The sequence below is a fragment of the Bos grunniens genome, chromosome 5, assembly GCF_055505025.1.
Source record: "Bos grunniens cultivar Pamir isolate PY7600 chromosome 5, Bosgru_T2T1.0, whole genome shotgun sequence".
Classification (NCBI taxonomy): domain Eukaryota; kingdom Metazoa; phylum Chordata; class Mammalia; order Artiodactyla; family Bovidae; genus Bos; species Bos grunniens.
Window position 1 is genome coordinate 29156282 of NC_141169.1, and position 14027 is coordinate 29170308.

A 14027-nucleotide genomic window follows, 5' to 3' on the forward strand; every position below is an offset into this window, starting at 1 on the left:
GGATGAGGATAGAGAAAAGTCACAGGAAAGTGTTTGTGATACTAGTATCGGATTACAGGGAGTTCATGAGGAAATGGGTTCGAGTGGAACCGTTCATTGTAAAGAGTAAAGCCTTTCTTTCCCTCTCACTGAATATGGAATTCGTAGTCACTTTTTCCACATGTCAGAGTTGCCCTTTGTTACTTTCCCTCTGGGACCTCAGCGGGGGGGAATAGGTTTTGGGGTTTTTGGTGGGGATCGTCTGTTTTTTGCCATGCTGGGTCTTAGTTGCTGTACACAGGATCTTTGATCTTAGTTGTGGCATGAGGCATATTTCAGTTATGGCATGCAAACTCCTAGCTGCAGCACGTGCAATCTAGTTCCCCGACAAGGGACCGAACCCAAGTCCCCTGCATTGGGAGTGCAGAGTCTTAGCCACCGGACCGCCAGGGAAGTCCCGAGAGAGAGGTTTTGGAGTGAGTTGGTTAGCACCTGTGCAGAGGCTTAGAGTAGGTGGCAAATAGTGGATAAGCTGGAAAAAGCATGCCGCTACTCCCAGCTCCAAAGGGGAACGTAGGGTGGGGTTTCCGAGGAGCAGAGGAATCTGTGGACAGAGCCCTCCTGCCCCCGGAACTACCGGGGGCCCGGAGAACTGTATCTGCACTTTTGCCCTTGCAGGTGTGTCGACCAGAAGTTCCGGCGCTGCCCCCCGCTGCCTGCCACCAGCGTCATCATTGTGTTCCACAACGAGGCCTGGTCCACTCTGCTGCGGACGGTGTACAGCGTCCTGCACACCACCCCTGCCATCCTGCTGAAGGAGATCATTCTGGTAGATGATGCCAGCACGGACGGTGAGGCTAGGGGGCCCCCGAGGAGGGGCCTGGGGTCTCCCCTGGTACTCTGGGAAAGAGGGCCTGCCGGTGCTCCCAAGGGAGCAGACACTGCCTCGTGGCCTGTTGTGTGGCATCCCAGCTCATCATAAAGGTCAGGAGCAGGAAGAAGGCAGGTGGGTGCTAGGGGGCGGGTAAGCCACATTCCTGAACTTGATTTGCACTTGACCCCTGAAGCTCCAAAAGCTTAGCTGTTTTGGCCTCAAGGCTTCCCTTAGAGCTGCCAAGCCCAACCCCAATTCAGAAATGCAGAAAGTAGGGACGGGCCTTCCCCTCTGTTTCCCACCTACTGGACCATTCTTTTGCTCTTGAAGATTCCATCTCAGAAGCCCTTCGTTGTAGTTGGTAATAGGCAAGTGAGTTTGCTCACCAAACTTCCACAGTTCAAAGCATTTCCACCAACATCTGCTGAGTTATTTGCGCCTGGTGCTGCCTTAGGCGTAGGAGATGACATGACAAATGACAAATTAGACAGATCTTGTCCCGAGTAGGCTAACAGCCCTCATAGTCAGATGACTGCTTACAGCACCAGCCGTGGTGGTGTGACCTGGAACACACCCTAGCGGACATGAGAGGACACGGACTTGAGAGTCCAACACCCAGGAACTCAAATCCTAGCTCTGACTTTTCCTAGCTCTGTGACCTTGGGCAAGATACTTAGCCTCTCTGAACTTCCATCCTCACATTTTGTTTGTTTTTTCAAATATTTATTTATTTGCCTGTGCCAGCTCTTAGTTGAGGCATGCAGATCTTTACTTGCAGCATGTGGGATCTAGTTCCCTGATCAGGGATCAAACCTAGGACCCCTGCATTTGGAGTGTGGAGTCTTAACCACTGGACCACCATGGAAGTCCTTCAGTCCCTTCTTCTAAAAATGAAGATAATTGACTCCCTTGCAAGGTGGACAAGGGATCAGAGATAGATGGTAAATGAGATTGTTCATGTGCTGTGGAGTACTTAGTTTCCAGTAAGAGCTCCATATGCATTCAGTTCAGTTTAGTTCAGTTGCTCAGTCGTGTCTGACTCTTTGCGACCCCATGAATCACAGCACGCCAGGCCTCCCTGTCCATCACCAACTCCCAGAGTTCACTCAAACTCACGTCCATCAAGTCAGTGATGCCATCCAGCCATCTCATCCTCTGTTGTCCCCTTCTCCTCCTGCCCCCAACCCCTCCCAGCATCAGGGTCTTTTCCAATGAGTCAGCTCTTCGCATGAGGTGGCCAAAGTACTGGAGTTTCAGCTTTAGCATCAGTCCTTCCAAAGAACACCCAGGGCTGATCTCCTTCAGAATGGACTGGTTGGATCTCCTTGCAGTCCAGGGGACTCTCAAGAGTCTTCTCCAACACCACAGTTCAAAAGCATCAATTCTTTGGCGCTCAGCTTTCTTCACAGTCCAAATCTCACATCCATACATGACCACTGGAAAAACCATAGCCTTGACTAGACGGACCTTTGTTGGCAAAGTAATGTCTCTGCTTTTGAATATGCTATCTAGGTTGGTCATAACTTTCCTTCCAAGGAGTAAGCGTCTTTTAATTTCATGGCTGCAGTCACCATCTGCAGTGATTTTGGAGCCCATAAAAATAAAGTCTGACACTGTTTCCACTGGGTCCCCATCTATTTGCCATGAAGTGATGGGATTAGATGCCATGATCTCCATTTTCTGAATGTTGAGCTTTAAGCCAACCTTTTCACTCTCCTCTTTCACTTTCATCAAGAGACTTTTTAGTTCCTCTTCACTTTCTGCCACAAGGGTGGTGTCATCTGCATATCTGAGGTTATTGATGTTTCTCCCGGCAATCTTGATTCCAGCTCGTGCTTCTTCCAGCCCAGCGTTTCTCATGATGTACTCTGCATAGAAGTTAAATAAGCAGGGTGACAATATACAGCCTTGATATACTCCTTTTCCTATTTGGAACCAGTCTGTTGTTCCATGTCCAGTTCTAACTGTTGCTTCCTGACCTGCATACACGTTTCTCAAGAGGCAGGTCAGGTGGTCTGGTATTCCCATCTCTTTCAGAATTTTCCACAGTTTATTGTGATCCACACAGTCAAAGGCTTTGGCATAATCAATAAAGCAGAAATAGATGTTTTTCTGGAACTTTCTTGCTTTTCGATGATCCAGCGGATGTTGGCAATTTGATCTCTGGTTCCTCTGCCTTTTCTAAAACCAGCTTGAATATCTGGAAGTTCACGGTTCACATATTGCTGAAGCCTGGCTTAGAGAATTTTGAGCTCATTTTATTCTTTGTATGGGAGCATTGCACTGTGGGAGACGTTATTTCTGTGTGGCCTGGCTGAGACGTCCACTTGGATTAGAGCTTCACCTGAAAGCCCGAGTGTCCAGGGAGAGAAGAGATGTTTCAGGGCATCCCCAGAAGAGAAAACAGCATCAGCAGAGCTCGAGAGACATTGGTATTTGTGCTGTGGGAAATGACGCTAAAAAGATGTTGAATGAAATTCTTGCATGTATGCTAAATCGCTTCAGTCATGTCTGACTCTTTGCGACCTCATGGACTGTGGCCTGCCAGGCTCCTCTGTCCATGGGATTCTCCAGGCAAGAATACTGGAGTGGGTTGCCATGCTCTCCTCCAGGGGGTCTTCCCAACCCAGGGATCGAACCTGGGATCGAACCTCTTATGTTTCCGGCACTGGCAGGCAGGTTCTTTACCACTAGCGCCTCCTGGGAAGCCTGAATGAAATCCACACCGTGCTAAAAGTATTTATTTAGGGGGAAGAAAATGAATTACTGAAGGTGCTTAAGCTGGAGTGAAGGTGCTTAAGCTGGAGAGTGACCTCATCTCAGAAAGGTGGCAGCTTTAGGGAGGGTTATTGTCAGGAAGAGAAGCAGAGGACCTGAGTCCAGAGAGGAAGTCCTGACAGTCACTCAAGCATGGGATGCCGGGGCCAGAACTAGAAAAGCACTGTAGGACCCCTGCAGGGGGTCTGGGGTCCTCTAGGAGCTATGCCTTCTTCCCAGGTGGCAAGTAGGGTCTGGGCTCTCCCAGTTTGGCTTCCTGTGCCCATGCTTCCATATTGAGGGCAGGAACCACAGGGGTTCCTCCGGCAGCCCAGCTGCTGATGCACCCTTTCCCTCCCCCAGCCCCCTCCTGCCCCCTGGGAAAGAGGACTAGAGCCAGGGAGGACAGAGGGAGGAGGCGCTGAGTATGGCTCTGTGAGCCCGTTTCCTCTGGGAGCTCCCACTTTCCTGGGAAGGGCAGACAAGTATCAGAGATGCATCAAAGGGTCTGGTGGACAGGGAGCAGAGAGATGAGCTTGTGGAAAGGGAGGGGCAGAGAGTCTGGCAGAGAGGGTTGGGACCTGGGAGTGGCCTCTGGGGAATCTTAGGAGCATAGAATGGTTGTAAGGAATGGGAACCGGTGTATCCATTGCCCTCCAGCTCAAACTGGGCTGTCTTGTAACCCTTATTCCCACAACCCTGAGTGGCCCGTCCCTCAGAAGTTTCTCGCCTTGAATCACATGGGGTGGAGTTTTCTAAACTGTCTCAGCTTGTCACTCAGAATTGTGTAAGTAAAAGGCACACTGCCCAGCTGGGTGACTCCTTGGACCAGGCCAGCCAATGACATAGTGCCAGGCTGGCATGGGCAGTTTCAAAAAGGCAGAGTGGCCTGTGCCTGTTAGGGGGACTTGGTAGTAGCTACTCCAAAGAGCCTGCGCCTCTTGGGCCGCCAGACATGTTCCCATTCCTTCTGGTGGCCTCTCCCTTGTTGCCCTGGACTATCTCATAGAGCCGAGTCCAGCATCTCAGAATCTCCTGTCTGAAAAACCAGAACCAGCCGTTCTTACTTTCTTGGGTCCTGGCCTCCTTTGACAATCTGTTAAAAGCTATGCCCTTCTCTCTAGAGGGCTTCCCAGGTGGCTCAGTAGGTAAGGAATCTTCCTGCCATGCAAGAGTCACAGGGGATGTGGGTTTGATCCCTGGGTTGGGAAAATCCTCTGGAGGAGAGCATGGCAGCTGACTCCAGTATTCTTGCCTGGTAAATCCCATGAACAGTGGAGCCTGAAGGGCTGCAGTCCATGGGGTCCCAAAGAGTCAGACACGACTGAAGCGACTAAGGACGCAGGCGGTCCCTAGAATAGTGCACAGCTGCCACAAGGGTGCACACACCCACATTTGTGCATGTGATTTCAGGGAGTTTGTGGGCCCCAGGATAAACCATCCTACCTTGAGGGCTTTGAGACTTTAGAGAGACTTTCAGCAAAGAAAGAAAAATATCCTCAGATCCACGGTAATCTCTGCAGCCATAGCGGGATAAAGTTCCCCACACGACTGACCATTTGATCAGATTAACTGGCTCTCATTACACACATGAGGGCTGTGTCTGTGCTGAAATTCAATGTCCAGGCTCTCTGTCCTCCTGTCCAGGTGCCCAGCAGCATGGTTTGAGCACAAGTGTACAGGCATTTGATACTAGGGGGCAGGTATCAGAAAGAGGTCTGGAGCCAGGCTGAAGAACTTTTTCTTTTCCTACCTCACAGTCCTTTCCCAGGCTCAGGCTTCCCTCCTGCATGGCCAGGTCAGCACCTGAGGCCCACCCTTGATCTGGCATGTTTCACGAGCTCCCAAAAACTGGCCTTTCCAAGCCTGTCAATCCACCATGCTCCCAACAGGGCTTCCCTTGTCCAAAGCCCCCCTCTGCCCCAGGTGGGGAGGCTGAGGCAGGGAACCTATGCCACCCTCCTGTGGGAATTCACTAAATGAGGGGGAATTCAGACACTTACCAGGGACCCAGAGAGCTGAGCAGAAAAAAAGAGCAGGGTGACTGCAGAGATGTGAGCAAGGAGGCAGAAACAGCACTGGTGCAAACTGAGTTTACAGAGGTGAACAGCGCTGAATCGCAAGACCTTTGTGAGCAGCAGTCAGTGTTGGGACTTTTAGGGGGTGTGTGGTAAAATATACATAAAATTTACCATCTTCACCATTTTTAAGTGTGCCATGCAGTGGCATTAAATATATTCTCATTGTTGTAAAACCATCGCCAGAACTCTTTCAGCTTCCCAAACTGAAACTCTGCGCCCATTAAACAATAACTCCCTATTCCCAGCACCTCAGCCCCTGGCAACCCCCATTCCACTTCCGGTCTAGGAATTTGACTACTCTCAATATCTTGTATAAGTGGAATCATGCAGTTTGTGACCTTTTGTGTCTGGCTTATTTCACTAAGCGTAACATCTTCCAGGCTCATCCATGTTGTGGTGTGTCAGAATTTGCTTCCTTTTTAAGACTGGAAAAGGGCACGACCAATCCACTCCAGTATTCTTGCCTGGAGAATCCTGTGGACAGAGGAGCCTGGTGGGCTACAGTCCATGGGGTCTCAAAGAGTCAGACACGACTGAAGTGGCTGAGCACGCACAGAGCACACACGCATGTCATTGTTAGTATAGTTCACATTTTTTATTCATTCATTCACCCATGGAGATTTGGGATTGTTGCCACATTTTTGGCTATTGTGAATAATAGCCAAAATATTGCTATCCACATGGGTGTACAAATACTTGTTTGACTCCTGATCTCTATTATTTTATTAAATACCCAGAAGTGGAATTGCTGTATCATATGGTAGTTCTTTATTTAATTTTTTGAGAAGCTATCATACTGTTTAGTTTTTTTTTTTTTTAATTTTTGGTGGCACTCTGAAGCATGTGGGACCTTAGTTCCCCGACCAGGGGTTGAACCCATGACCCCTGCATTGGGAGATGCAGTCTTAACCACTGGACCAGCAGGGAAGTCTCTGGATTCTTTTTTTTTTTTTTTTAATGGCTGAGCCGGGTCTTCATTGCTGCACAGGCTTTTCTCTGCTCATGGAGAGTAGGAGGCTACACTCTGGTTGTGGTGCGCAGGCTTCTCATTGCCGTGGCTTCTCTTGCTGCCGAGCACAGGCTCTAGGGCACTCGGGCTTCAGGAGCTGCAGCACATGGACTCAGTAGTTGCAGTTCCCAGGGCCTAAAGCACAGGCTCAATAGTTGTGGCCCATGGGCTTAGTTGCTTCAGGGCATGTGGGATCTTCCGGGATCAGGGATCGAGCCTGTCTCGGCTGCATTGGCCGGTGGTTTCTTTACCACTGAATCACCAGTGAAGTCTTGGATTCACTTTTTTAAGTGAAACTTTAAACCATTATAGTGACATGATCTGATTTGTGGTTTGGAGAATTCACTGTGGGTGCTGTGTCAAGAGGAGACCGGGGGCACTTCCCTGGTGATCCAGCGGTTAAGACTATGTGCTTCCGCTGCAGGAGGCATGGGTTCAATCCCTGATTGGGGAACTAAGATACCACGTGCCTCGCAGCATGGCCAAAAAATAAATAAAAATAAAAACTGACGCAAAAAAAAAAAAATCTGTGATGAACAAAAAAAATCAAAATTGAAAAAAACAAAAAAGAGTAGATTGGGAAGCGGTGGGGTATGGAATAGAGGTCAGGAGATAAGTTAAGACATTATTGCTGAGGTACAGTGAGGATGGAATACTGGCCTTACTTGCTGATGGACATTGTGGGGAGTGGGAAGAGGGGGAGAGTTTAGCACAATTCCTAGGTTAGAGCAGCTGTTGGGATAATGGTACACAGGGGAGGCTGGGAGGGCAGGTGGGGAAGAAATCTGGGGTTCCATTTCAGGCGTGTTAGGTTTCTGGGTTTTTTGTTTTGTTTTGTTTTTATTTGGCCACGAGGCATGCAGGATCTTCCCCAACCAGGGATCAAACCTGTGTCCCTTTCAGTGGACGCGCGGAGTCTTAACCACTGGACCGCCAGAGAAATCCAGTTTTGTGGTTTGTTAGTCATCCAAGTGAAGATTTAAGGCCAGGAAAAAAGGCCCAGGGGCATCTGCATATAGATGGTATTCCGCACAAGGGACTGAGTCAGGCGTATATAGGGGAGCTCACAGGAGTCTTGTAGACGTTGATTGTGAGGAATGAACCTAAATGAGGAGGCTCTCACCTGGGGACTGTAAGAGAGAATGGATGGGCCCATCTGTCCTCCATGCTCAGCTCTGCTGCACTCCGCTCTGGGGTGTCTGTCCAGTGGGTCCAACGAGGGACATTACTCAGGGGTGTTGTCTCACCCCCTTCAGAGAGCCTGAGGCTCAAGCCCAGAATTCCCAGGTCCCGCCTAGCCGCCAGGATTGGAGAGAAGGGGTGGGAAAAGGGCTCTGTAGAGCTCAGGCGCCCCTGACGTTCGCGGCTCAGTGTGTGGCGGGCCATTACCACAAAACCCACTTCCTCTGATGTTCTGTCTCTGGGTTCTCTCCATCACACGAACTTCCTGTGAGCACAGCTATGTTCTCAGGGGAAACGCAGAGTTCCTCCCACCTCCCTGTTAGAGCCAACGCTGGGGCCTGTGCCTGGAGGATGAGCCTAGGAGCTCTGAGCAGGCAGGACCCAGACCTGCCCGGGACAGTGGCTGGCACCTGGCAGCATGTTCGCAGGTATACCCTAAGTGAGTGCTGGGCTGAAGCTGCCAAATGAGGCTAATTTTGACTCATAAACCCCAGGGACAATACTTCCTATTTCGTAACATTTTAATCTTCACGTGGGTGCTCAGTCGCTCAGTCATGTCAGACTCTTGGTGACCCCATGGACTGTAGCCCAGCAGGCTTCTCTATCCATGGGGATTCTCCAGGCACGAATAGTGGAGTGCGTTGTCATTTCCTTCTCCAGGGGATCTTCCCAATCCAGGGGTCAAACCTGTGTCTCTTGGGGCTCCTGCGTTGGCAGGTGAATTCTTTACCACTGAGCTCCGTGGGAAGCTCTTTATTCTTCACAGAGAAGATTAAATAAGAAAGTCAGCATGGAGGCATCTGGTCCCATGCCTGGCATGTAGTAGATGCTCCAGTATTTGGACACAATGTGTGTGTGTGTGTGTGTGTGTGTGTGTGTGTGTGTGTTTCAAAGTGGAGAGAGGGACTTCCCAGGTAGTCCAGTGGTTAAGACTTTATGCTTCCACTGCCAAGGACCCTGGTTCAGTCCCTGGTCAGAGAACCAAGATCCACATGCCACATGGCATGGCCAAAAATAAGAAGTAGAGAGGGAGAGATCAACCTGCACAAAAACAGCCCCCAGTTTGTGCGATATGACGCTGGGAGCAAGGCCTAAGCGCTGGGCTGACCCCACACCCCTCGAGAGAGAAAGGACGCAGTCAGCCTTCACTCCTGCCCCACACCACCACTTCTGAAACCACAGGCCATCCATTCTGCACGGTGGGGAACAGAGCAGCTGCACAGATAAACCAAAACAGCACTTAATGAATCATCACTACGATTTGGACTGTTCCAAGATGGATTGCTTCAGAATAGGGTTATTTTTTAAAACTACGTATATATTTTAAATTTTGAGTAAGTGTATTTTATTTTTTATTATTTGTTTATTTGGCTGCACGGGGTCTTAGTTGTGGCACACAAGATCGATCTTCTTGCGGCATGTGGGGTCTAGTTCCCTGACCAGGAATCGAACCTGGGCTCCCTGCATTGGGAGTGCAGAGTCTTAGCCATTGGGCCACCAAGGAAGTCCCTAGGGCTATTTTTAATGCTCTGAGGGTTTCTGACTGATTTACAAGGGTCCTGAAGTGAGCCCTCTCTCAGAATGAACTGGAAATCTCATCAGATACCCCGCCCTTCAAAGAGCTTTCCACACCCCCTCTCCAATTCGGGCGTTGGCCCCTCCTGCAGTCTCCCCCAGCCCTGCGCCACCTCTGGCTGTTCCTTCATCACCTACCCTGCAGTCGCCCGCTCCCTGGGCAGAGAAGCTCACTGCTCTGCCTGGCTATGTAGGCACTGGGTATCTGGGTATCTGGTTTTTAAATTTAATTTAAGAGCTGTTCTGCATCATTTCATCTTCCTAAAAATTCCACGTGCAGAGGAGGTAATAAAGAGGATTAGAGTAAGACTTCTTGCTGCTGCCCCAGAAGCCAGAAATGAACACTTGTGTATGCTCTACCTGTCAGGCTTGCTCTGAAGAGCCTGGGAGACAGGGACTCGGATACAGAGAAATGACTGCCAAACCCTCGTGTGGAAAGGAGGGGAGGCCTGAGACACAGCTCTGAAAATCGGGAGCTGAGAGGGAGCTGAGGCCAAAAGAGGCACATTTGAAACCAAAGAAACACAGCTCTGAGGTCCTGTCTCTAACATCAGAGAAGTCGCCCCGGTACACAGACACAGGGTGGGCGCTGCGGAGCCAGTGGAGTGTCCTGGCAAGGTGGCCATGTGCTGTGGGAACCTCCTCCATCCCCCGACGCCCACCTTGGTCTTTGGTGAAGTTGCTCAGCACAGTAGGTGCGAGAGAGGGTTAAAATGCAGGCCTGCTGGAGGCCTGAGAGTGCCCGGACCTGGCACCCACAGAAGATTGTGTGTGCTTCCCTTGTAGCTCAGTCAGTAAAGAGTCTGCCTGCAGTGCAGGAGACCCGGTTCAGTTTCTGAGTCAGGATGATCCCCTGGAGAAGGAAATGGCAACCCACTCCAGTATTCTTGCCTGGAGAATCCCATGGACAGAGGAGCCTGGCAGGCTGCAGTCCATGGGGTTGCAAGAGTCGGACACGCCTGAGCAACTAAACCACCACCAAGTCACTTCTGTTGTGTCCGATTCTGTGCGACCCCATGGACTGTAGCCCGCCAGGCTCCTCTGTCCATGGGATTTCCCAGGCAAGAATACTGGAATGGGTTGCCATGCTCTCCTCCAGGGGATCTTCCCCACCCAGGGATCGAACCCACGTCTCTTACGTCTCCTGCATTGGCAGGCGAGTTCTCTACCACGCGCGCCACCTGGGAAGTGCGATGGGGAGTTAGGTTGTGACAAGGTGTCGAGCGGGTGGCAACGACCCTGTGCCTTCCAGAGTACTTGAAGGAGCCCCTGGAGCGGTACGTGAAGCAGCTGCAGGTGGTGCAGGTGGTGCGGCAGCAGGAGAGGAAGGGGCTGATCACCGCCCGGCTGCTGGGGGCCAGCGTGGCCCAGGCGGAGGTGCTCACCTTCCTGGATGCCCACTGTGAGTAAAGGGGCCGTCCTGGCTCTGCCCCGCTTCCCTCCCTGGCAGAAGGAAAAGCTGGGACCCCCGCATCACCCAGGCCCCTGCCTGCTCTGCTGTCCCAGGAGCGAAGCAGGCTTGGGACTCCCCCAGATTCTTCTACCCTTCTCTCACCCCATTCCCTAGGATGGTTATCAGGAGGCACGCACAGCCCTAAAACCACTAAAACTAAAACCTAAAACTGTGGTGACCCCACAGTTGCTGGGAGGATGCTCTAGAACCCAGACACTCCTCTCCCCGCTCCCCTGATCTGTACCTCATTCTGAGCTCAGCCCCTCGGACAGGCTCCTATTACCTCTGGGCGCTGTTCGGTGTGGCCCTTTCCACATGGAAAGGAAGGCCTGCTTTTTGCCCCCAAACAACACACTTCCCTTGCTGTTGTCAGGGGGGAAAAATGTCCCCTGAAAGCAGTGATACATATTCTGAGAAGCTGTAGACTTGGAGTCAGAAGACCTGGATTTGTGTTCTGACCCTGCCATTAACTGAGCCTCAGTCTTCTCCTTTATCAAGTGGGATAAGGATGCCAGCCATACTCACCAACAAAATCATCACTCCAGGGGCCAAATCATCTCTGCGGTTCATCAGAAATCCCCAAGGGGTGATTATTCTGCAGCTAGAGCTGAAGCATGAGCTGCAGAGACCCCAGGGAGAGGGGCACCCCCTCATGAGACCCTCACGCGGGTGGGGAGAGTCAACTGAGTGGCTAGCCTGCAGACCCTGAAGACAGCCCTCTACGGCCTCCCTGTGCCTTTGGAGCCTCCATGTTACTCCCCTGATACCTCTGTTCTCCCCTCCAAAGCCATTTGCACCTGTCTGGGAGGAGGGGCAGGGGTAGGCGGGTCCTGGGAGATCTCTGTCCGCTCTCTGTGGCTATGGAGCTTGCAAGTGTTTTCCTGCCTACCACTGGGGAGCGGGTACTTGTCCTCCTGGGGCTCCCCACTGGCCGGGAGGCGCAGGCTGGCTGGGGGGCAGCACCCTGACTGCTGTCTCCTGGCCCCGGCCTGCAGGTGAGTGCTTCCACGGCTGGCTGGAGCCACTCCTGGCTCGCATCGCCGAGGACGAGACGGTGGTGGTGAGCCCAAACATCGTCACCATTGACCTGAACACTTTTGAGTTCTCCAAGCCTGTCCAGAGGGGCCGAGTCCAGAGTCGGGGCAACTTTGACTGGAGCCTGACCTTCGGCTGGGAGGTTTTACCGGCACGAGAGAAGCAGAGGCGCAAGGATGAGACCTACCCCATCAAGTAAGTACCGTAGCCTTGTGGGCCCCCAGGCTGGCCTCTGCAGTCACAGGGACCCGGGCCATCTCAGGTCAGCGTTTATTAGGTGTTGTGTGAAGAGCTTAGCATATTTAATCATCATCCCCTTGAGGTAGCTACTATGATTAGCCTGTTTTGCAGATGAGAACACTGAGGTTCCTGGTAGTTAACAGTTGGCCCCAGACTATACCAGCCTGGAAACTGGGGGAGCAAGAATGCCCATCCCACCAGTTGGCCACAAGCCTGTCCCCCCACCATGGTGCTGTCCTGCCCAGTACATAACAGTTGGCCCTCACTCTCCATCTTCCTTGTGCCAGGCCCTGGGTTCAGGGCTTTCTGTACTTTGTCTCATTATTTCTTCCCTACAGGTAGAAAGGACATGACTGCTGCTTGCAGAGAGATAGTGGGTAGAGACCATTGTAAAACAGCCATTATAATAAGAGGGGGTGATGTGTGCAGCCAAGTGGCCATCTCTGACTGAGAACGTCTTAAAGGAAGATAGACAAATGTCCTGCAATTGGCAATGTGTTGCGGTTGTCCTGAACTTTTTCAGGAAAGGGCCAGATAGCAGATATTTTAGGTTTGGCCGGGCTAGGGCTTCCCAGGTGGCACAGTGGTAAAGAATCTGCCTGCCAGTGCAGGAGATGCAAGAAATGCAGGTTCAATCCCCAGGAGTAGGAAATGGCAACCTGCTCCAGTATTCTTGCCTGGAAAATCCCATGGAGAGAAGAGCCTGGCGGGCTGCAGTCTGTCGGGTTGCAAAGAGCTGGACACGACTGAGCACGCACACACATACACACATGCAGCTACAAAGAAGAATCTTTCCAAAATGTAAAAACTATTCTATGCCAGAACCGTGGAAAGGCAGGCCAGCTTTGACCCACAGGCCACAGTCTTCCAGCCCCTGAGCTAGAAGACAGGTGCTTAAAAGTTTATCCATCGTTTGATGCCCAGCTGGGTTTGCCTTCTCCCAACACACCCACCCTGCTCCTCCCTCTCAGACTGCCTGTGGGTGCTGTTGGAGACCACAGACGTCTCAACCAGACTGAGTTGCGAAGTGAGTTTTAGAGTATCCATTGCTTCTGGATTATCTGTACCACTGTTTTTCTATACTGGCCAGGAAACTGAAGGTTCAATCAAACATATACCAGGGGTGGTGGGAAGCAGAGTTGGGGATATAGTGAGCAGAGTTGGGAGGGAAGGCTTTTTCCTCTTCTATGTCCCTAGATCCTAAGAAATGCTGCCCAGACCCTCAGTAGAGAGGCTGCAGGAAGGAATCCCATGGATCTGGAACAGCCAGCTGCTCTGTCTCCTTTGGAAGGAAGAGAAGAAGCAGCAGAAGGGGCAGAAAGGAAAAAAGAAGACAGGAGAGAGAAAAGAAATTGGAACTCCCTATTGACTCTCTGCTTGATTCATAGATGTCTTTTGTTTGGGATGCACAGCAACAAAGTCCCCTCCCCGCAAGCTAGGGGCCAGGCACACAATGGCACAGTCAGGGACAGGGCACCTGGCCCCCACCCATCACTGACGTCCCCTGCTCCAATGTCCAAGGACCATGCAGCAGGAAGACAAAGCTCCAGTGTTTGAGCAATGAGTCTGCTCCCTGGTCCGAATGCCCTGGTGCTGTGCTTGCTTGCCTCAGGCACTTTGCTGGGTACCCACCAGCAGACCTGCAGGCAGCACCCTCTCTTCCTCCACTCCCAATGTCAACAGGAGACTAAGGAGAGGTGAGGACCCAGGGGACCTCAGGAAGTAGGCCCTGGCAAATACAGAAGGTTTTCTCTGAAAATACAGAGAGTTTCCAGAGGTTGCCTATTGGTTGTGGGTCTGTAGTGACACTCCCCGTGTAGTTTATCCTCAGAGATAATTTGT

At 51.4% G+C, this 14027-nt stretch overlaps 1 protein-coding gene across 5 annotated transcripts in view; it reads left to right on the plus strand.

Moving 5' to 3' along the window:
• Positions 1 to 14027, plus strand: part of GALNT6 (polypeptide N-acetylgalactosaminyltransferase 6) — a 38382-nt gene that overhangs the window by 13570 nt on the left and 10785 nt on the right. For all 5 annotated transcript variants that reach the window (XM_086399380.1, XM_086399381.1, XM_086399383.1 and 2 more), the window contains 3 exons: positions 658 to 830; positions 10710 to 10859; positions 11906 to 12140. In XM_086399380.1, coding sequence (XP_086255506.1) covers positions 658 to 830; positions 10710 to 10859; positions 11906 to 12140 — 558 coding nt within the window. The remainder of the gene's footprint in view (positions 1 to 657; positions 831 to 10709; positions 10860 to 11905; positions 12141 to 14027) is intronic.